A 24579-nucleotide genomic window follows, 5' to 3' on the forward strand; every position below is an offset into this window, starting at 1 on the left:
GGAATAGGAAAGGCATTTTAGACATAAATAGATAGGTAATAGATAGGTAATAAGTAGGTCAAGAAATAAATACATGAATAAATATATAATTAAATAAGCGTGTTGCTTAGGACATATATACATACATACATACACATAAATGTACATGCATGCATACGGTAGGTCTTAACACACAGCCATTTTTTTGTTAAAGAGCCTGACAGCTGATGGGAGGAAGGATCTGCGGAAGCGCTCCTTCCTGCAATGAGGGTGCCGCAGTCTATTGCTAAAGGAGCTTCGGAGGGACTCCACAGACTCATGCAGGGGGTGGGAGGTGCTGTCCATGATGGACATCATCCTGGTCAGCATCCTCCGCTCTCCCACTTCCTCCACAGAGTCCAAAGGACAGCCCAGAACAGAGCTGGCCCTCCTGACCAGCTTATTCAGCCTGTTCCTGTCCCTCTCCGTGCTCCCGCATCCCCAACAAAGCACTGCATAAAATGATGACCAAATTTAGGGGGTAATAATATGCCTTATACTAAAAAAAACTACAATTTACACCCATGTATACAGACACAAGGGGGCGCTTGTTGATTCCAAAAACAATCAAGATCATGCAAGCGACATTTCAAAATGAATTAGTTATACAAGTTATCAGTAAAACACTTTTTTAAAGGTTTAGCATAATAAAAATACATTTAACATTCATTGATGTTACTAAGTAAGATTTTATAATCTAGCTTTTGACATGGTTTTTGGGGTATGGATACCAGCAATTAAGGGGTGTATGATGTCCAAATTTAGGGGGTAATAATATGCTTTATACAAAAAAAACCTACAATTTACACCCATGTATACAGACACAAGGGGGCGCTTGTTGATTCCAAAAACAATGAAGACCATGCAAGCGACATTTCAAAATGAACTAGTTTATATGCACAATGTTATCAGTAAAACACTTTTTTAAAGGTTTAGCATAATAAAAATACATTTAACATTCATTGATGTTACTAAGTAAGATTTTATAATCTAGCTTTTGACATGGTTTTTGGGGTATGGATACCAGCAATAAAGGGGTGTATGATGTCCAAATTTAGGGGGTAATAATATGCTTTATACTAAAAATAACTACAATTTACACCCATGTATACAGACACAAGGGGGCGCTTGTTGATTCCAAAAACAATCAAGACCATGCAAGCGACATTTCAAAATGAACTAGTTTATATGCACAATGTTATCAGTAAAACACTTTTCTAAAGGTTTAGCATAATAAAAATACATTTAACATTCATTGTATGCAAATGAACTTTTCTTTGCAGTTTGGAGCCTAAAAAATAACAAACAATACTAGCCAAAGTTTATATTTGAAGCTGCAATTTGTAAAATTGCTGCCATGTATCTCTTTATAAATATTTAGGTGTCCAGAAAAGGCTCCCGTGACGTGGCAGATCACACGACCATCCAGATGGATGACTCTGACTCCATCACAGTGTCAGAGCAGAGCGAGCCTTCAGCAGAATGTTGGCAGAACATGTATAAGTTGCTCAACTTCTACTCCCTCATCTCAGATCCCACAGGCATTTTGGAAAAAAGTGCTGCTGAAAACTGCTTGTCAGGTAGGAATCAGCAGTCAGCATTTTTTTCCCCTGTTTAAACCCCAAATCATTCACTTTGTCAAGATTCAGACTTTGCTTTTGGAGTACTATCTTTGTCCTCAAATACCTCCTGTGTTTTGTCATTAGTGTTGTTTGTCCTCACATATCTCCTGCGTTTTTTCTTAATGTTGTTTGCGAGAGAATCTTTGATGAATTATTCAATTTAAAGTGTCCTACTGTTGTTACCCAAGATAAGAAACTATTTATTCTTTAATACAATATGTATCCCCAAGTTATGTCTTTGCCATTGTTATCCTAAATTATTGAATGTTATATCCTTCTGAGGCTAAGCAAAAACAGTTTTTAGTTACAGTTAAAACTAATGTCCATGTTCACCCAATCGTCAACTTTCAGCTGAGCTACTATTGTAGTCCTACCATACGACTATTATATTTTTGTTCACTATAGTTATACTTAAACATATCTATATATACATACATTGACTCAAATTTAACAGATTTTTAGTTCGCCCTTACAGTTCCATTTATCATTTTCTGTTGTTTGTGATCTTATTCAATCATTTTTTGTTTTTACATCTTCCATTAGTGAATTTCATTAAGGGGATACAATTGAGTCATAGCCTTTTTTTTATTTAATGCGCTAATCTGTAGGTGTGCAATATAGACAAATTGCATTGCTCATGTTTCAATTCACTTTAGCGCTATATACGCTGTTATTTTTTTCATTAATTTCACATTAATGGCAATTTTCTGTGATATTTTCTCTATGAATTTCTATACTGCCACAAGAATCGGACTTCAGTCAGCCAAAATAGCCGCTCATTGCTCAACATTTAGTTAAGGCATGGAATGAACTGGATTCATTTATTAAATACAATAACTACAACATCAACCCTCATCTTTTCCACAGAAGGTGGGCGTCGGCCATCAGAGCCATTCTGTAATGTGATCTTTGAGAACGAACAGCAGGAATCTACACCCACGAGGCCTCCTGCTGCAGGTGGAAGGCGTCGCAGCCTGGTGAGCTCTGAGCCCCAGCACGTTACCCTCATAGTGTTTGGCATCGGCATGGTGAATCGCACCCACCTGGAGGCTGACATTGGTGGACTCACAATGGAGGCAGAACTTAAGAAGATACATGGAAGTTTTACCCTCAAGGAGAAGATGAAAGGTGATTCTTAAGACAAAAATGTGTGATTTTGATTTGTTTTTATTTATAACAAACCATTTTTGATTTTAAAGCTTAATTGGAAAGACTGGATGTCAATGCTCATGTTTTGCCATTGTTGTTGCTAGACAACCAGTTCATTTTGAATTTCATTTTGTCCAATTCATACGCCCCCTCTCACTCAAAATGGCTCGGACCATTTGCGCCGTAAATGGCAACCAATGATTATATTATGTTGTTTTGATGGAAATACTTTCACGATAATCAGAATGTATTTACATTATTAAATGCTTTATATACATTTAAAACAAGTCAAGATTGTATAAAGCCCTAAATCACCCCTCAAAAATTCCAAAGGTCTTCACAGAGACATACTACATTAGTAAAAATAGTATTCCCATGTTAATAAATAATGTTATGTTAAAAAATTACAAAAATTTACAAGAGCAATAATAATTTTAACTAGTGATTGTACTATCATGAAATAAGTAAAAAAAAAAAGAATAAACACCAAAAGCAAAGGTTGTGATTATTCTCTTCTTTTTTTCAGATTAACAGCAATTCATTCCTCAAAATCATAATGAGCATACTCACTATTTGAATTGTTCATATTTAAATTTGACCATGGTACATCTTTAGCCAATAGAAAAAATAAAATCTGATTTAAAAATGTTTTTTGCTGGTTGCATGACTATGGCTTTTATCCTTTATTACATTACTTTTGACTTTTATTTATGTTATTCTCTAGATATCCTACATCAGAAAATGACTGAAACCTGCGCATCAGCTCATATTGGAGGTGTGAACATTGTACTACTGGAGGGCATAACACCAGACATTCAGTACGTACAGAGTTCTTTACACTTGCATCATTGCACAAAAAATATGTACCTTTTGAAATGTGTCTTAAACTAAAAATTACAATATATTATTGCCTTTATAATCGGCTACCTTGATTTCAATTCTTTTCATGTAATATAATAAATAAGAAAATATAAATCATAAATAAAATAATGAATACAATTAGTGCTGTACGAAATGAGGATATACATACATTGCCAAAACGATATAAAAATGTCTTGCGGCATTTTACATGTGTCGCCTGCGATGTACTTTCATCACAGCAGAAGACGCCTGCCCAATTTGTGCTGAATTGGTACATTGACAGGGTTCCTGGGGTACACGGTTGATTGGTCGCCGGTCTTTTGGTCGCCGATCTTTTGGTCGCCGGTCTTTTGGTCGCCCGGAAGGTTATTGATAATTACCAGTTAAATCGTTGCTCAAATTCCCTAAATACAAACTGCAAATTACTATTTAGTCATACTTAATGCCCTATTAATTATTAGGCTAAAGAAAAGCTCCAAATTTCCCGGACTTTTATTGTTTTTTGTTGGAGAACTTGTTAAGACCCTGACTGATGTACCTTCCTAAGGGGACAACTCATGTATATACAAACTCTTATACACTCACAAGTCGGCTCAGTGAAACTGCTCATGGCCATTGTTGGCTTTTATTGATGCGTAGACCGTGTTGTTTTAACTTGTTTTGTCGCCAGTCTTTTGGTCGCCCGTTGTCGCGGTCGGGGCGACCAAAAGACCGGCGACCAAAAGACGGCGACCAAAAGACCGGCTACCAATCGACCGCACACAGGTTCCTGGTGTGATAGTAGTTCCAGAAATCAGCCTCAAGATATCCCCAAGTCCATTTGATAATTAGCCAATTGGCTCCACTAAGAATTGTACATGAGTATTGTATGTAGGACAATTGAAAATAGAAATATTATCCACACAGAACGAGACAACCAAATTAGTGTAAATACGAATATTAATGATTTTATCATTAATGATAATGTGTAAACCTAATATACAACAATCAAAACCACATTGCAGAATAATAGTATAAAATTAGATATTGAAATGATTTTACATTGGTGACAGGTCATTGTGTTGTTGGAAAGTGGATGCTGGAAAAGTTGTCATCAATTTGGTATAATTTTGCACCAAATAAATAAAAATGTAATATATCGTACCATATCTAATATGAAATGGACCATGTTGTGGTAGATTCTTTTTCCATTTTGCTCAGCACTAAATAATATGCCATTAGAAGTTATTGTGAACATAGCATGGATCCTACTTTTATAAGAACAATTTTGCCTTGCGAAATGAACGCATATTTGATAGACTATACGTTAATTTGGTAGAATTATTTTACCTTTTCCTGTGCTTCCCTTTTCTTGTTTTTCTTTTGCTTCTTCCTATAATAACATGCATAGACTGGAGGATTTCCCAACATCTCCGACCAGCACAGCAAAACAAGAGTTTCTGTACGTTGTTGCTCGTTAGGGCTCACTGCATTACATATTTTAAAATCATTTCTATCATTTGTTTGTCATGTCTATTCCATCCACATGTGTAAGCATTAAGTGGCTTTACCATATACAAAGGAAGTAACTGGCTTTTGACCTTCACACTTTCAATACATTTGAACGGGGTGGGGAGGCTTGGAAGCAAATGGATAAACATTCATACGTTGCCACACTTCCCCTCCAAATGGAATGGACGGTTACTACAGATAAACTAATTTAAATTCACAGCAGAAAGATTAAAAAAACCATATTATTGGGCATCTATCTTCATCAATGGCAGTGAAAGAGTTATTAGCAGAAATTGGAGATGCAACAAGCAACACGTTATTCTGTCTAAAGCGCGTGTTATCTCTAAATAAATTATGTATTTGGCTTCCCCCCCAAGTATGTTTTTTTTTTTATTTCCATTGATTTTGTTGTTTTTGTAACTCCTAGGTCGATCAGGGGGATTTGCACTTACCTTGTACCTTGTCTTTCACACTTGGTCTTTAGTGGTCACAGTTGTGTTAGTACGTGCAGTCAATTTTCTGGTATGACTTTTTCTGAAAAGGGCCTGTTCAATTAATATTTAATCAGTAATTTTAGATCCGATTTGGATCTAATTATAACATCTTGTCAGATGTCAATGCACGTGTAATTTTCTGAAGGCACGTAACTATTTTATGTGTAATAGAAAGTAAATATAGCGTGGTGGTGCTCTGTGTCGATTTGTACAAGTCGAAACTCCATAAAAGTGGTACAATTTATCATTGTTCTTGTTTCCCAAGATCTGGATTTGCTTAATTGCATGATCCCTTAGTAATCTTGTTCTTGTGCAATCACATCATATCATCATGTCACCTGCTGCAGGTCCTTTTACAAATTAGTTTGATCAAGAGTTGTCTTCTTTACATTTCAGAACTGTGGTGAAATGTAACATCGCCAAGTCTCAGGCCTTGTACAGCGCCCAGCGTGGACTGAAAACTAATAATGCAGCAGTCTTCAAAGTGGGAGCTATTATGATCAACATCCCCCAACACCCAGCCACTTTACACAGCATGATGGTCCGCAGCTCCCATCAACTGTCTAAACAGATCTCTGACCTCATCCGACAGCCATCTAATGTGTATGTCTGCCATTTGGCCATCTACTATTAGAGAATGTACTACCTGGGAGCTATATTTAACATTCTACAATACTCCTAAATGCAACACATGTTCATGCTAACTTGTTTGTCACTTGTAATGGCATTTTAAAAAATGACAATCTTCTGAAGGATTTTTAATTATTTGATTTTATTCTACGTATTGCATTACTATTAAGTTGCGTAGAAGGGATTTTTCAAAAATGCTTTTACAAAACAAATCACATCCATTTCAGGTTATTTTAGAAGTTATTCCACTCAATACAAAATTAAATTTAACATACACATCTTATTTGATCACTATTCACTGTCTGAAACAGTGATAACAGGCTTGCTTACTACACTGTTATGTTTTACTGCCTTAAATTATTTTGATTTTTCAAGAGGATTTATTCTTTTAAATCTATTTGTACCAGGGGTGGCGAACATTTTAAACTGTGAGAGTCAAAGAGCCACACTTTATGTCAGAAGCAGCATAAACAACTCCAATCTCACACATTATTTTTTAAATATAGTAATGTACTAGTTGTTTTTAATGGGCCCTGATAAATTTCAGTGTGTTTTAAGAGAGAATAAAAATAAGAGAAACATGAAACGAGGCAAAGAGCCACATTATATACAAATATGTCAAGAAGCAATGCAGCTCGAGAGCCGCATGTTTGCCACCCCTGATTGGTACGCTACACACAACTGAAATCTGCTATATGACAATTTGACTTTCCCCTTGACAGTGAAACCGAATATGAACTATAGTGATTAAAAAATACTTTAGTTATCCTAACTGATTATTAAAAAAAAGACCAAATACAGTGATACCTTGAGATACGAGCTTAATGCGTTCCGGGACCGAGCTCGTCTGTCGATTTACTCGTGTCGCAAATCAACATTTCCCATAGAAATCAACTAAATACAAATTCATTCGTTCCCACCCTCTGAAAAAAAACACCAAAAACAGGATATTACAATGGAAAAACATATTTTTATTGGTTGTAATTCACCATCTACTAACAGAGTAACACAAAACTAGTGTTTATGATGTTTAATACCAATATGACACGTTATATTCAGTATACAATTTTTTTATGCATTTCTTTGACATTCTTAACGCACTAAATACCAGTACTTAATTCAAGGGACCATTTTGGATGGATATATTAATTGTTGCTTCCTCCCCTACAGTCAACCTCCCAACAGGGAAGATACACCCACTCCCCAACCCTCTGATAAAGGATCCAGCATCAATCAGACGCCTGTTGAAGCTAATGAGTTCCCTCAGCTTCCAGAAGGCCTCGAAAAGAAGCCCATTGTCCTCAAGTTCAGTGCCATGATGGATGGAATCACCATTGGGGCTGCCCTTCTGCCCTCACTGAAAGCAGAGTACAAAATGGGTCCCATGAAAAGCCATGGCATGACAGGTCTATTAAAAGAAAATGCGCTGTAATAGCTGGTAATATTTTGAGAACTATCAAAACAACTTAATATGTATCTGTGTGCCTTCTTTAGGAGCTCAGACTAGCTTCACCTTTGAATTGCCAAACCACAAACTGTGCTTTCAATCAAAAGTGTCCCCAGTGGACATGTCCACCATGCCGCCATCAGCGAGCCTCACCCTACCCCCAGTCACTATGTCTGGAGAGTACATCATGGAGGACCACGAGAGTCATTCTGACCAAGGTTGGGGTACTGATGACTTTCCTGCAAAGCAAGGGAATTATCTTCAGGGCAACTATCTACGCTGTGTGGCTGAGGTGGGAGCTGGTGGTGATATATGACAACACAGAGGGAATAAGGGATCATTAGAAATATAACTTAAACACTCATCTTTCTCCTCTCCTGTGTAGATTGGCTCTTTTGAACATAATCTGACCACTGATCTCCTAAATCACCTGGTTTTCCTACAAAAGGTTTTTATGAAGGAGGTCAATGAGGTCATTCAGAAGGTGTCAGGTAATTTAAAGAGACATGCTCAAAATTTACTTGAATTTGCTGAACTGTTATCAATGCAATAAATTCACCTCCCTTGTTATGATTGCTAAAGGCTGAGCAACTGTATAACACTAATTTTCACAAAATAGTCACAATCTGATTTCTATCAACATTTTATAGTTTTCCGAAATTAAGTAGGGTTTATTTATGATTTATTCTGGTGTCAGATAGCATAGCCATTATTTGTTAACATTAACTGTTGATGTTTGTTTTCATTCCGGTAGGGGTCGAGCAACCCATTCCACTGTGGAATGAGCATGACACCTCAACAGAGGCGGACAAACCCAAAATCCTGCTTTATTCGTTAAGCCTCATGTTTAAGGTATTTCCCACTTATTTGTGTATATCCGGTTATATATTATTTTGTAAAGTAAGAGTTATGTAAAAGAATTAGTTTACTTTTGTATTTTTTTAATTAAAAAAAGAAATGCACATGAAAAAACAGATGCTCAAAAAAGGATTTGGAGAATTATAGGATCAACAGTGTCTCTAAACAATGTGTTGACTATCAAAATAGCATACCTCTCAACCTCGGCCAATTGCTCCCCTTATTAATGATTGCAAGCGATAATAAACCTTACAAGCACAACACACATAGAGGACACTTAAAAGTAAAAAATGTTCCCGAAAGTGGACGGGGTGCCCAATCAGTCGGTGCACATTTTGCATGCACTAAATTCCTGATCCTGTAGATATCGCTGTATGTCGCTGACAGCTTTACTGTCTGGATACATTGCTTGCTGACGCCCTATATTTATATAGTGAAAAGGCGGAAGTGACTGACACACGAGCGTATATCATGCTCAAAGCATGATAACATTAGCAATTGACGATGACGTTTTTGTCTGCTACCAGTGATCGAGACGATCAGCATTAGAGCCGAAATGGGGAAGATGAGATCGGTTTTACAAAAAAACGCATTTATTTTAAAACATTTTTTCCCCGTGCAAAAGTTTATATGACGTACACAATTTTGAAATGATCAAAAAATGTGCAAAATACGGGAAAACGTATAAATTGACAGTTATAAAATAGATAACGATTGATTTGCTAATAATAATTATGGCCCTCTGGGAAAAAAAAAACACAGTCGTACCTCTTCTTTGGAAATTAATTGGTTCCATAACTTGTTTCGTTAACTTGGCTTCGTATGTAGAGCAGTACATTATGTGTAAGTAAATTCTCTAACTCGTTTCATGGGCCTCAAAAAAACTACCAACAAAATACTTAAAAAATGATCAATGCATCCCAATTTTGTATGAAAGATGTCAGAAACACAGAAAATCATAAAAAATGATTTAAGCGTGCAAAAAATTATATTCATACAGGTTCAGAGGGGGAAGGGAAGGCTAATGTTAGCACACAAACACATGCACATGTACACACACTTGAACAACTTCAAATAATGAATTCAAAACAACTTAGCATTAAATAGAACTTCAAATGAGTAACAGTCTCTCCATCTCGTCGTTCAATAAAGAGAGGCCATGCCAAGGAGTCGTCGCTTTTAATGCTTCCCTCTGCTTCAACAGCGTAGCGATGCTAGTAGGCCGGTTACAGGCCTTGCAATATCAGTCAACCACATGCCATGTGCAATGCATGAGGCATTCATAAGTAAAGGCACCAGTGTATGAGTTTGATACCCATGCTACAATGATGACAGAAACATGCAATACTGTTCAACATTTTGAAATCATAACAACAATCTTGACCTAACCATTCCATTTCACAGGGAATCCAGATGACCGCTACCACGCCGTCGATGAGAGCTGTGCGCTTTGAAACTGGCTTGATTGAGCTAGAGCTTTCCAACAGGATCCAATGTAAAGCTCAGCCTGGTGGCAGCAGCAGTTACTTGAAACTCTTTGGCAAATGTCAAGTTGATCTCCATCTGGCCCTCGGACAAATAGTCAAGCACCAGGTACATATAGGTCCATGAATTAAAAAAAAAAGAAATGTTTATTTATTTAAAATTAAGTTTAACCCATATTGCCTGTGACAGGTGTATGAAGAGGCTGGCTCAGACTTCCATCAGGTAGCATACTTTCGGACTCGAATCGGTCTACGAAATGCTCTACAGGAGGAGATCAGTGGCTCATCTGACAAGGAGGCTGTTCTCATCACACTCAACAGGCCTATTGTTTTCGCTCAGCCAGTGGCTTTTGACAGAGGTCAGCTTCCTTGGGGTTTCTCTTGGTCACATCAAATACCGTCTATTATCTTGCATGATTTTTATATTTAGTTATAGTTCTTATGTAGCTCAGTTACATATGACATCAGCTGCTATTTGCATTCCTTTATATCGTTTTTACGATCTGTAAGTGTTGTGTTTAGGACTGTATTATCCAAGTCCAAGACTGGCCTCAGACCAGAACTCATCGTCTTAATACTTTGTCCCAAAACTGCGTTCTCCACTTTACATTATTACCATTGTTTGCGCACTCACCCTGTTTACACAATTTTATCGGTCCTATTCTCCCTCTTTCTGTCTATATTATTATTTTATTCTGTCTACCCAAAACCCTTTTCTTTCTAGCTGTTTTTTTTATAAACAACCACAATGAGAATACACCAAATTCCCATGAGGCATGTTTAAATAAAAGTTCAAGCTGTTTAAGCAGCTGAACAGGACAAGTTGAAAATTACTACCGCGAAAAAAACAAGACCCCCAAAAAATCAACTTTTTACTCTGACAAGGTTGAAGAGTTTATGGCCATTCTTTGTTTGTGTTTGTTGTGATTCAATTTTTGAAGAAAATACATTCTTACACATTTTTAAAGGGGAGCCAAGTTAGTTTATTCAGTCTGGCCAAAATGGTAATAAGATGATGAAATGAAACCTCTTTTTTGTTGACTTCATAACCTATTTCTTTAAATATTCAGTGAAGAAAGACCAACTTTATTCATTGGTGTTAGCTACAGTAAAATTTAGTATGCCTTTGAATGTTTTTAAGGTTAAATTCATCAAGGGAATGTTGGAAGGTTAGTAGCTCAAAATTTGAAGAGGGCTCGTACTAATTGCCTCATTATTATAAATATCAAGTATATCAAGATGAACAATAGGTCATACTATAATTGCCAATCTTGACGAAAAATCCAGAGTTGTATCCCTTCAACAACAACAAGATACATACGTATAGACTTTAGGCAGACAAGCCCAAGACCTCCATTTGTTCTCCAAATTTTTGTTGAGTCTTATAACACTACAATGGCATTTTTTAAAAGCTGATTCCATTTTGGTGTCCTTTCACAGCTGTGCTATTCTGGCTGAATTACAAGGCGGCATATGACAATTGGAATGAACAACGTTTGGCACTCAACAAGGACATTCATGTGGCCACAAAAGAAGTGGTGGACAAGCTGCCTGGTATCCAACAAACTTCTGCCCAGGCCTTTAGTACCCTCTTTCTTCAGCTGACCGTCAATGACTTAGGCATCTGCCTGCCCATAACCAACGCCTCTCAGGTAATCAGATACGTATTAAAGGATGTTAACATTACTAATACCATATTTTTTCACAGTCCAGACACTATAAGTGTAAAATATTTGCAGGAAATGTATTTTTTTTATTATTATTGTTATATGCCTGCGGTCTGATGAGACAAAGGTTCGATACTCGGTATCGGCACCCGATACAGTTATTTTTGAAGTATTAGATTTGGTTACAGGATCCGATTGGTAACCAAACACCACCGTGGCTGCATTATCGTGTGAGGATGCTTTTTATTGATAGGAACTAGGAAACTAAAGCAGCAATGTGGAGAAACATTAAATGAACAACTTCATTATCTGGGGAAAAAAAAAAAGAAACTTTGAGAAGGTACTACATTTGAAGAGATCACAATATCTTTTAGGATAATCAGGCAACGATTGGCTGCCAACCATAAAAAGTCATCTAAACTAGTGTTTACCAAAATCAGTATGAGTCTCAGCATGTTTTTCGACATCAAACACCTCTTCGGCAAATTTATTCATTTAATTTTCTGCAGGGTTTTCTCCGGGTACTCCTCCCACATTCCAAAAAACATGCATGGTAGGCTGTTTGAACACTCTAAATTGCCCATAGCTATGAGTGTGAGCATTAATGTGGCCAGTTCACCCTTGTGCAAGAGATCTTGATCTCAACAGGTTCTATCTGGTTGCATAGAGGTTTAATAACATGTTATTTGAGCTCAAATCCAGTGTGTCGAAAAAGGGTTTCGAAGCAAGATTTCATATTTCTTTTGAGGTAGCTGCTTCACTTTTAAGTGTACGCAATTCCATAACAATGAAGATAAAAAAAACATGTTATGAACAATCAAAACCTAGCGGGGTGTCTTTAAATATGAGTACGTTTAGCCACGAATGATTGTTAACTCAATACTTTGTCATCTAAACACACTAGGTAATGAGAGGTCACATGTTTTCTGTAGTAATTAAGCAGGTTTACACCTTACCTGATCTTTATTATTTTTTTAGTCTGTGTAATATATAGATAGTACCTCATTAGGTGTTGTTGACCGTGCTAGACGTTTTGACTTTCCAAATGAATTGGTTATTTAGCACTGAAAAATTAGCTTTCACATGCAGGAGGTAACATAACATATATATCATGACTTATTCCCATAGAAAGGACAAGCAAACCCTCCCAACTCTGAATCTGGGCCCTGCACATCAAAAGCCAAGAATAAAAGTGCACAAAAAGTAACCAGCAATGTGTATATCACTTATGATGGGTTGCTGAGGGACAGAGGCTGAGATCACAAAATTTTGTCAACATCTGTTTCACTGATGATTCTTTGTTATTTCTTGGGCATAATTAACCCACGAATAGTGGGTGTGGTGGTGGTGTCTAAATGATTACTTTCCATTTCAATCATTTTGAGAACAAATGTGCTTTTTACGTGCCGTATTTTACGGATTATAAGTCGCAGTTTTTTTTCATAGTTTGGCCGGGGGTGCGATTTATACACTGGTGCGACCTGTGTGAAATTATTATCACATTATTATATCATTTCACGTTATTTTCAAATAGTGAAATATGCAGCCGAAAACGCTAATCGAGCAGCAGAAAGAAAGTTTGGAGTTAGCGAAAAACTGGCGAAATGTGGAGGTTACTCTTACTGAAATGAAGAAAACAAAAAAGCTAATCGCGTCTACCTCCCGAGTTGAAAGTGACACCGAGGATGAAGACATTGGATTTAGTGATTTGGAGTGAAACTGATAGTTTGGTAAACTTGTTAGCATGTTCTTTATGCTGACATTACCAGGCATGTCAGTCATATAACATTAGTAAACGTACACTTATTCAGCCTGTTGTTCTCTATTTTATTTTAATTTTAAATTGCCTTTCAAGATGACATGGTGTTGGATGTTATCAAATAAATTTCCCCCAAAAATGCGATTTATACTCCAGTGCGACGTATATATGTTTTTTCCTTCTTAATTGTGCATTTTTTGGCTGGTGCGACTTATAGTCCAGAAAATACGGTACTACATGTACATTAGAAATTATCTTAATTCCTGCAACTAAGTCATGAATTTTTCACAAATATTTTTATTGCCTAAAGGAAACATTACGATCTGAATGTATTAACTTTGCAAGAATTCTGATAATTTTTACAGCCCTTTTTATTATTATTCATCAGTCTACAAAAACCTAGGAATGACAATAAAGCATTTCACATTCCACTGTGGTTTTGGTACATTGAGCATTGAAAATGACAACAGTATTACATTTTTTTTGTAGATGAACAATTTATTAAAGCGCTATAAAACCTTATGTGGACATGTTGTTATAGAGCCCAGCAAGACAATGATGTACTACACTTGGAGTGGTTTCCACGACAACTACATTCATACAGGCTTATATAACACTTTATGTTCATATTTCGTAGGTTAAAACAAAACAAACCCTTTTATCTGTCAATAACTAGACAACTAAATCTCAAAGCTTCCCTTTAAATTTAGTAATTCCATATACTTCTTCATAGGTCTGCCAAATTTGAGACGAAAAGCTTCCCTATCATTACCGCAAAATTTGTAAATGAAGACTCCTGAAACATAATTTGTGGAAATATACATTAACCACACTTAATATTATATTACATTCCAATATGTACTATTGTATTGCTAAGATATCTATCAAGTAGAACATATATGGTTTTAAAGGGCATGAATAAGTTGTTCATGAAAACATTGTGATTGTTTTCATTTTTAATGTTCTTTTTGAAGTACACCCTTCAAGTGAAAAGAACTGATACAAAGCTGTGTGAAGTGGGACCTACAAGCCTTACCTACACTGTCCTGCTCTTTTAATTAACAATATCAGATTTCTGTACAGTGTATATATACACATACGTTTTTATCTCATTGCAAGCCCCAAGTAACACATTTCTCTCTCTTTGGTGCATTGCTAGGCAAACCACAGCATAGATTTTGACACTAGTTCGGCTTTGGTCTTGACCATTGAAAGTACACTGATCACGGCCTGCTCCTCTGAGTCCTTGGTTAGCAAAGGTCACTTCAAGAATTTCTGTATCCGCTTTGCGGAGGGATTTGAGACCTCTTGGGATGACTGGAAGCCTGAAATCCGAGGCGACCTGGTCATGAATGCTTGTAAGTAATAATAGTTACTCACTGTGCTTAAGATTTTCATTGAGAAAATTATACTATTTTTTATGCTTACTTAGGTATAGTCCCTGATGGCACATATGAAGTTTGTTCACGGACCACGGGGCAACCATCTGCTGGCAAGTTGTAATCCAATATGAATCTCACGGCAATTATGTTTTTGATTAATTTTAATGTTGCTCATTTTTCTCCCATTAACGAATCAGAGAGCAGTAGTGCTGGTACCTGGACACTGAATGTGCTCTGGAAAATGTGTGGCATTGATGTTCACATGGACCCCAACATTGGGAAGCGCCTTAATGCCCTGGGAAATACGTTGACCTCAATGACGGGAGAGGAAGACGTAGAAGACATCGCCGACCTCAACTCTGCCAACATTGTGGACCTTTCAGATGAAGATGAAGTTGATACCATGTCACCCACCGTTCACATGGTTAGTACATATCTGCTTTGAGTGAGTTCCTGCAAAGATTGGACACTCATTCCCACAGCCAATTCTAACCAATGGTTTATCTCAATACGGAATATTATGGTAATATTTCCTTACAACAATGATATGGTATGTGGGGGTTAAAAACATGTCAACAAATGTTGACCTGCTTATAAGGCTTACATAAACATGAATAAATCATTTCATGTATTTGCATGTCTACTATTTTAAAATGCTTTAGCGGGGTCATGGTTCAAAAGACAACTTAGGGGATAGGTAGATAAAGACAATCTTTGTAATACATTCTAATGGTGAGTCTAGCCACCTGATTTAGATCTAGATATATCAACCCAATTTGGTCTAGCAAAGTTTTCCCCTTTGGCAGTTTAAAATTAGCTCCCATTGTGGAGGCCCGGGTTCAATTTCTGCTTGTGTGGGTAATGTCAGGAAGGGCTTCTGGCGTAAGACTTGTGCCAAAGCTATCATGTGGGTCGACCGTTTTGCTGTGGCGACCCCTCAGAGGATACGTAAGCCAAAGTCAGTCAGTCAGTTTAAAATTAGCTTTAAGCCTTACTCGTTTGCTTATTAGGCAAAGTAACGTAAACTAATGTGCTGTGACTATTTCATACTCGGGGTGGGAACCTCTAGGTACCTCCTTAATCGCAGTGAAAGAGTAAAGCAGTTGCCAAATGTCATTCTTTTCGTGAAAAAGCTTAGTGAAGTGAACTTAAACAGTGGTTGGCAAATCTTCTTGCTGTCCTTCCGTTTGTCCCTGCCGTGTTTCTGCAGAGTCCAGAGAGCCAATTCAGCCCACGACTGACTTTCAAGAAACGCCTGGTAAACCACATCCTTGGGCTTAGTCCCCGACCCCAAAGTGTAGCTGATTACATAAACAGTCCCTCCCCCCGCCTTCGAGCGGACAGTACCTGGGCCCAAAGACCTCTCTCCTGGGCCTGTGTATGTAGCAAGCCATATTGCTGAACTTACTTTTGGGGTGAAAAAGTAACACCCAGATGACTTACCTTGCTGGCACCTGCTTTTGACCAATGGGGGTTTCGGGTTTGAAAAATTCTGATTAATTAGTAAAACTTACTTCAAACAAGCCTTGCTTTACATTTACTGACAACCTCTCTTTAATAATTAATTTTGGGTGAAATTACTGTACATCTGTGGACAATCATGGGAACGATCCTGTGGACTGGTGATGGTGGCGGAACCTCATTTATACTCAACCCTGAATTTTATAATAAGTACTGTATTTTTCAGACTAAGTCGCACCAGCCAAATAATGCACAAATAAATGGAAAAAATACATTTTTTAAGTTGCATTTACACGAAAACATTTTTCTATTTTATAAGAAACCAAGAACAAACATATGTTAAAATGACAATAGTAAATGGAGAATAATAGGATAATTAGACGTATAACAAACTTGAGTTTTAGCGGCAGGCCGAGCCAAACTATGAAAAAGGTGCGACTTATAGTCCAGAAAATGCGGTAATTACACTTTAAGGTCACATTTGAAGCACATCTGGTCACAGACTGCTCTTGCAGTCAAAGCAGGGTTGCAGTTTAATTTGCAGCCGTTATTCATTGTCCCAACAGGAGGCAGTTGATCCCAGAAGGCAGATGGTCATGGGGAACCAGGTGATTGACGGGCGTGGACGAAAGTTTACCAAGAGGGTAGTGGACATCAGAGAGCTGAACGAACAGGCCAAGGTCATTGACGACCTTAAGTAAGTGTCTTATTTCACCACGCCCTCAAGATCAGACCCCTAAGCACATCTGGGGTTAAGTACAATACGTAATCAAATTGTTTGATTGGACCAGGACAATTTATTTAAAAAAATATCTCTGCATCTTTAGGAAATTGGGAGCAAGTGAGGGCACTATCAACCAGGAGATCCAGCGTTATCAACAGCTTGAGTGCGTGGCTGTCAATGACATCAGGCGAGATGTGAGGAAGAAGTTGCGACGCTCCAGTATGAGAGTAAGTTCTCATATGTCTCACTTTCTGCATTTACTGCAGCTCTTTGTCTGGACAAAAATTAACTCCCTCAACAATTACCTTGTGTGTGTCTCAATCATACTTTCACAGAACTATTTCTCACTTTATTTTTGCTTCCCTCAAGGCGGCCTCGCTAAAGGATAAGTGGGGTCTTGGTTACAAACCAAGCTACAACCGCTCTAAAAGCATCTCGGCGGCAGCTGGTCGACCACCTCTAAAACGGATGGACAGACAGAGGTAATGCGGAGAAAAAGAACTCCTTAAGCAAATTATGGCTATCCCTAAATATGAGCCTGAGTAGTTGATGTACACAGTTTTTGACTTTGAAGAATTGGGTTAAAACTATGGATATCCCGATCACATAGTATGTATGTAATATAGGTCTGAATTTGAGGACGCCCCGATACCGAGTCCAATCCAATACCTCAGAAATTATTTTTTTTCCAATTTGAACACAGCCCAACTTTATAGCCATAAAGATGGTTATGAGTACTGCAGTTGTTTCAGTGCGGCATGAGGTAAAAAAAAAATCCTTGTCTTTTGCAAATCAGTTGTGCAGGACAAAATAAGGTTGCAAACAAATTATTACATTTTGTGATCCAGCATGATAAATTGAGCTATCTTGGTTGTTGTTTTCTTGACTTTTTGCTTCTGAAGTTTGTTTCACTAGTGTAAATATAAAAGTATATAGTAAAAAGCCTTTTTTAAAATATTATTTCTTTTTTTTTTTACAATATCCTTACGCCTCAAGATTATTTTAAGTGGGAAAGCTGGCATTGACAGATCATGTTTAACTGCCATTGACGACAGGCGTCCAATTCAATTTGACTTGGGGCTGGCAGCGAACAGACGATCGTTGCCAACGCTCTCAGTCAACATGGATTGGACAGCTATTGTTGTCAATGGGTGCAATGAATACATACATTTCAAAACGCCTTTTTTTTTTTTTTTCACCAATTCCAATACTCTTAAAATGACATAACAGGGCCCATTTTTTTTATCGCTTCGGTGACATCCTTGTAATAACTAGTGTCTTCCTCAGATCATTATGACGCCCCAAAATTAGCCATTAGAGATTTCACAAGATGTTAGTGTTTTAGCTTCCTAATCTTTCCCTGAAACCTGTTTTATTATGAGCAAAACCATCTTACATCATTTGCAATGTGTATTGTGAAAAAAAAAAAGTGTTGTATAATATTTGACAATGACCTTCTGCGACTGCTGTTTCCAGTTCCAAAATGGGCGATGTGGATGACTACACAGATATGCGTGTGGATGCTTCCTCTTTTGGACCACGGGTCACTTTTAACATCCAGGATACGGTAATATTAAATTATGTCCAAACTACACCTCATCCAGTAAACAGATACTTTGTTTTTAGGGTCTGTATTCTGTGGATTTCTAATGGTAACTTTTGAGTAGTTATAGATGACAAAAATGCAAATTCTCTGAGGCTGTCTAATGTTTGATTAAAAATAATTGACATGTGAATGCCAATTGGAAAACCCACATATTTTTCACATGGACAATGTTGTCATTCATAACAGCGTATATCTATTTGCTCAGATGGGAAAATATTGTAAAAAAAATGGAAGAGCTGTTTTATACTTGTTTTTTTCAACTTTTTTTGTTCAACTTAATATGAATAATCAGGCTTTGGGGTCTGCAATTGCACCAGTCAGTCCAGGAGATGTATTCAAGGTACACTTAAAAAAAAAAAACAATAATACAAAAGCATTACTGAATAATGCAATACTTTGATTTCCACTTCTCTGTGATTACCTTGTTAAAGCTGTTAGGATTTTTAAAAACCCAAGCAGGATGAGGAAATACTGTCTTCGGCAATCAGGGTAGATTTAAGAAACACTGTTATGTTTGAGTAACAGTGTGAGTGGATTTGCATAACTTGATATTTTGTGTGTTTTTATTTATTCAGGCAGTATCCAAAGTTGTTTATTTTTTTTGTTTATTTTATGAATCAAATTATAATCCCATCGCTGCAGTCACTGCGCAAGATAGCAACTTGTCCCTGGTGTTACATGGATAAACTCTTGAAAAGGCAGAAAATATTTTGCTTCTACTGTGTACTATGAAGTATTTTCATCCTGTCTTGGAATAATTTAAAGATCCTAACTAGCTTTGCTCAAAACTAATTCGTTGCCGACTCCTGATACTAACTACTATGCATGATCAATTGATGAACCACAACTATTACTCATATCGCTACTATTACTGCTACTCTTACACAAAAATATAATGGAGACAGTTTACCAAAAAATTATAGGTCCCACTAGCACAAAACATTAAATGTACAACATTTTATAAAAATTCAAAGAAAGAGTATTCTATAATTAATGCGGCATACTCTTAATAAGACATTAGGATGACTACCTTTTTGTTTCCAACATGACTTTGCTATAGCATTACATCAAACAGATCACCAATAAGTCTTGGGAATAATGCTTTCATTTTAGAAGCTCGTTCTTTGCCCAGTTGTAGGTTTTGCATCTCATTCTTCTTCACTGTATTTTGTGAGGTGCATCCAAACGACTTTACAGGTCCTTGTTGTTGACCTAATAATCACCAGTCTGCACTGTGTGATGAGCCCCTCATAGAGCAAGCTGGTTGCCAATTGCCAACCTGGGAGTTTAGCTCAGCAGTTATCTCACTTGACTCCAATCAGTGTGTCTGTGAGGGGGCTCAATTTACAGCACTGCTAAATACAATTGCACATGTGCATCAGAAACAAACGGGCAATAGTTCAAAAAGCTGGTAAGAAAGGAGGCAATGTTGGAAAAAACATGTTGGATAACAACGATGATCACTTAAAAAAACTACCGTAATTACTCGAATATAACGCGCACTCGAAAATAACACGCAGGTATAACTTTGGGCCAAAAAAATCTGGAAAAACGCAGTACTCGAATATAGTGCGCACCTAAAATTTCCCGCTGACGAAAATCAGAAATCTTACCTTTTTTTCTTCGTTTCACGATTGTTTTGTTCAAACAAATTTATTCATTAGAATCCTTCAAATGAAGAGTTCCTCTCTCTCTTTGTCTGTCCTCTCATACATCTCTTCGTTGAGAATCCTATCAACGTCCACGCTTCCTTCATCCACTTCCTCTTCCTCCCACAACACATCATCCGATTGGCTTTACGAGATGACGTAAAATCCGTGCGTCAAAGTGAGTTTGACAATGCTTTTTTCGATCGAAAATTTGTAATTTATATTATTCAATTCAATTTCAATTCAATTTATTTGGCAAGAAAAAGCACCAGGCTAAGGGCCATGTAACAAGACAAAAAAAAAAAAAATTAAAAAAAAAAAAAAAAAAAAAAAAAAAAATTAGTTCTTGATTATAACACGCACCCCCAACTATTGGAATTAATTATATAGCAAAAATATGCGTGTTATATTCGAGTAATTACGGTATATATATATATCGTTTTATGTGTATGAATATATATTATATGTATGTGTGTATACATATATACATATATATATATACATATATATACATATATATACATATATGTATATATATATATATTTTTTTATTTTTTTACGTGATCATCGTTGTCATCCAACATGTTTTTTTCAACATTGCCTCCTTTCTTGCCAGCTTTTTGGAAATATTGCCCGTGTATATATATATATTTTTAATGTGATCATCGTTGTCATCATAATTAGTTAACGAATCCTGGCAGTGACATTTTCTTAGGGGAAATAGCTGAAATTTCTCACTATCTATCTGTACAATTTAATGATATTTAAAACAAAGTACAATTCAAAGTTGATTCGACCCTGTTCAGTAAGGCGAGAATATTGCCAAGGTCAGTATCTTTTGGTATTTTTGAACTACATAATGCATTCATTGAAATTCCATTTGCCATTGTTCCATGTTTCCATTGTTCATACCTGTTCTCCATCTGGGCTCTACTGTTGTCTTCATTTTCTTTCTCGCATGAGTTCTGACAACAGTTACAGGATGCTAGTGTTCTGTCTTTGGATGGCATCTGTGAATTACATATTGTAGCTAAATATCCTCTATCTCCATTCTTACAATGTACAACGACATTAAATTGCATTCTATTTTAGTTCAATGGACGGAGAGTTTGTCCAATCAACAGAACACTATCTCCTTGGTGGTGTGGATTTCTTGTAGTATTGGCTATGATTTATGAAATGCAAGTATGACTTGTATTGTTTATAATGAATTCCTAAGGTCTTAGCTATTAGTCCAATTTTGAAGGGAGATAAAGGCAAAAAGACAATCCTTATTAGTGTTATTGCTCCATTCAAAAGAGTGGAGGACTTAAATTCAGAATATATGACTTTAGGGAGAGACAACACCTTTATCATATGCATCCCAGCAAAGATTTTCTTGTTTAATAGAGACACACACACACATACTATATTTATATACATATAGGTATATATATATATGACATTTGAGAAAAGAAGAAATAAAATACATTATTTATATTGAAAACACCAGATGAATTAATGCTAGAACTATTTTAGTTAATCATTTAGTAACCTTCCAGTCTGTCCCACATACTCCATGTAGTGCCAACTATGCAATAAGCCACTATAGACATTCATTCTTTTATCTTGCATCCCACGGATCCTCGTAAGTGTTGAGGGGGTTGCTGGAGCCTATCCCAGCTGACTTCGGGTGAAAGGCAGAACAACACTCTACACTGGTCGCTAGTCAGCCGAAGGGCACACAGAGAAATAGACGACCATTCGCACTCACAATCCTCCTGCCATTAGCGGGAATTGGGCCTGCGCCTGCCTGCACTGAAGTCAGGCAAGTGAAACAATACACAATCAGGCATCATCCACAATAGACAATATTTAATATATTCTTTAGTTGACCCAAGAGGTGACACTAGCTTTGTCTTTGTCTCAGAGAACGACAATGAAAGATTAATATGGAAGAGTAACTTTAAAAAGTGGGGGCTTTTTTTAGCTATTTATGCATGCTTTAATCAGGCATACGTATAACTTAGGTCACAGTTTATCACACAATAGCTGTCTGTCTTTTTTTGTACAACATAACTTCTAGATAAAAGATCTAGGAAATGCAAAATTTGCATACTTGAAAAACTTTTCCTTCCCTGGAAGGTTGTTTACACTAGGTGTTGTCTTTCCCTTTAATTGGATAATTAATGATTTGTAAATAGCCCAACCATGAATTCTTGATGGCTTTCTAATTCTGACATGACAGTAGCATAGCATAGGAAGTGCTTTGTTCAGCATAATGTTTCCCCAACTGAGTCTGACTTTCTGATCTTCTGTGAAGTTTCCTGAGGAGTCTGAGGTGGACCTGTTGTCAGTCACCATTGATGACCCATATCATCTTCATGAACAGCAACATCTTCATTCCCCATCCATAATTGGAGAACAGTGCTCAGTATTCAGTGCTCCTTGCACTCCTGCTGTTCTCTCACCCATAATTCCCTTCCAGCACGATGAACTGCAGCGAGATGACCTATCCTCTTCTTCTTCTGAAGACTCAGAAAAGGAAGACGATTTTGAACGCGAGAGACCCCTAAACTATCGAAGGCCTATGTAAGTTTATTTATTCTTTTACTCTGTCATCATATTTCTAGACAATATATCGTTCTGGATTATAAATTGAATTGGTTAAAACTGTCGGCCAAAGTAAAAGCAGTTAAGTCGCATCAGACTGTAAATTGAAATGTTCGAGGGAAATGTACTGTATGACATTGCTAAGGCACTATTACATCAACAACAAAAGAGTTTAAACAAAATGAAGGGTTGCAAAAACCACAGCATTGCCATCGCATTGTGCACAGTCACAAATGATACAGGATACTGATATTTCTTTAGCTTAGCAAGATACTACGTTGTAGAAAATTCAGCTCCAGAATGAACACTTTGTCAGAATGCACATAGCCTTCTCCTTCACAGTTTTGGCTAATATTCAGTTCACTGACAATACTGACTAACTTTTCATGGCTTCTAAATCACAAGCAAAAAACATGCTCTCGTGGCTGGTTGTGGGTAATTTTTATTCTATGGCTAGCCAGTATTGCATTTCAGAAGATGTAAAATTCTTTGTTTTACCATTATATAAGTGCCAGAAGTAAAAAGTATGTAAGAAAACTGACTATGTGACTTGTAGTGCTGAAAATACGATATTTGATCCCATATTAGTGAATTTGCATTAAATGTGTGAATTCCATTTAGTCTCTGACTTAATGTTTGATCATTTCAGTTTAAGTTCGGTGACTAAACTTTGTTCGAATCATTTCTTTGCTCTTTTAGTCAAGCTTCTCACAGGAAACCATCAGGATTTTCTGCTGTGAGTCAGTTGTTCAGTGAGCGTTGGCCGAGCTCACCTGCCAGTCGGAGTTTTGGCGGCACGACAACCGAAAGAAACATCGACTTTGAGCTAGATGTCCGTGTGGAAATAGACAGTGGGAAGTGCGTTCTTCACCAGAGTACTCAGCAACCAGAGCATGAAGAAATTTCATTCAGGAGGTGTGCATTGAAAATTCTCTTGAATATTTTGTTGAAAATAGTATCGGGTATTGAGTTGTTGTTTTTTAGTTAATATCAAGTTAATAATGTGAGTATCATGAGAAACGTATTGACTTTTGAATGCAAGAACCTTTTTCTGTAATTCAGATGTTTTTCTTGTGAACACTGAAGTATAAAACCAGGGCTTCAAATGACCATGTGGATTTTACAGGAGCTGTGATCGAAGCCTTAGGAGTCTAGACCACGAGTCTCCCCCAAAGAAGAAAAAATTGCAGCCCACATACACATCCACTACACATCTTCTTGCCGGAAAGAAATGTCCATCTTCCCTGCCGACCAAATCGAATGACCTTGAGAACACAGTTTTTTACATTCCTGGAGTGGACGTGAAGGTCAGATATTACTGCAGCAATTAAAAAAAAAGTCTATTTGGAATAGATTTTACAATTTGAATTATCGATTCTCCCCTTTATAGTTGCACTATAACTCTAAGACCCTGAAGACTGAATCGCCTAATGCCTCGCGTGGATCCTCCCTCTCGCGCACTCTCTCTAAAGAGTCAAAGCTGTATGGTATGAAAGATAATGGTCCTTCCAATGCTGTCCAAAGCCAGACTAACTCCCTCCTACCTCCCCCGCTCCCACCACCCCCATCAGGTATTAAGAGTTCCCTCATTCTTAATTGCATGCCCTCACACCATCCCTAGCCTCTTCATGCCACTCTGTGGGTATTTGATGGTTCAGATATGCATGTGATTTTACTCCATGCTG

At 37.1% G+C, this 24579-nt stretch overlaps 1 protein-coding gene across 1 annotated transcript in view; it reads left to right on the plus strand.

The window, feature by feature from the left end:
• The window catches only part of kiaa1109 (KIAA1109 ortholog), a 70503-nt gene that overhangs the window by 33187 nt on the left and 12737 nt on the right, over positions 1 to 24579 (plus strand). Inside the window, exons 50-72 of the mRNA XM_077620513.1 lie at positions 1400 to 1598; positions 2508 to 2768; positions 3514 to 3607; positions 5041 to 5091; positions 6032 to 6238; positions 7436 to 7671; positions 7760 to 8004; positions 8098 to 8203; positions 8467 to 8564; positions 9975 to 10163; positions 10245 to 10413; positions 11495 to 11706; positions 14640 to 14838; positions 14913 to 14972; positions 15060 to 15286; positions 16890 to 17020; positions 17151 to 17274; positions 17417 to 17529; positions 18524 to 18614; positions 22605 to 22873; positions 23594 to 23809; positions 24021 to 24201; positions 24285 to 24465. Coding sequence (XP_077476639.1) covers positions 1400 to 1598; positions 2508 to 2768; positions 3514 to 3607; positions 5041 to 5091; positions 6032 to 6238; positions 7436 to 7671; positions 7760 to 8004; positions 8098 to 8203; positions 8467 to 8564; positions 9975 to 10163; positions 10245 to 10413; positions 11495 to 11706; positions 14640 to 14838; positions 14913 to 14972; positions 15060 to 15286; positions 16890 to 17020; positions 17151 to 17274; positions 17417 to 17529; positions 18524 to 18614; positions 22605 to 22873; positions 23594 to 23809; positions 24021 to 24201; positions 24285 to 24465 — 3859 coding nt within the window. The remainder of the gene's footprint in view (positions 1 to 1399; positions 1599 to 2507; positions 2769 to 3513; positions 3608 to 5040; positions 5092 to 6031; positions 6239 to 7435; positions 7672 to 7759; positions 8005 to 8097; positions 8204 to 8466; positions 8565 to 9974; positions 10164 to 10244; positions 10414 to 11494; positions 11707 to 14639; positions 14839 to 14912; positions 14973 to 15059; positions 15287 to 16889; positions 17021 to 17150; positions 17275 to 17416; positions 17530 to 18523; positions 18615 to 22604; positions 22874 to 23593; positions 23810 to 24020; positions 24202 to 24284; positions 24466 to 24579) is intronic.

The sequence above is a fragment of the Stigmatopora argus genome, chromosome 15 (genome assembly GCF_051989625.1).
Source record: "Stigmatopora argus isolate UIUO_Sarg chromosome 15, RoL_Sarg_1.0, whole genome shotgun sequence".
Lineage (NCBI taxonomy): Eukaryota > Metazoa > Chordata > Actinopteri > Syngnathiformes > Syngnathidae > Stigmatopora > Stigmatopora argus.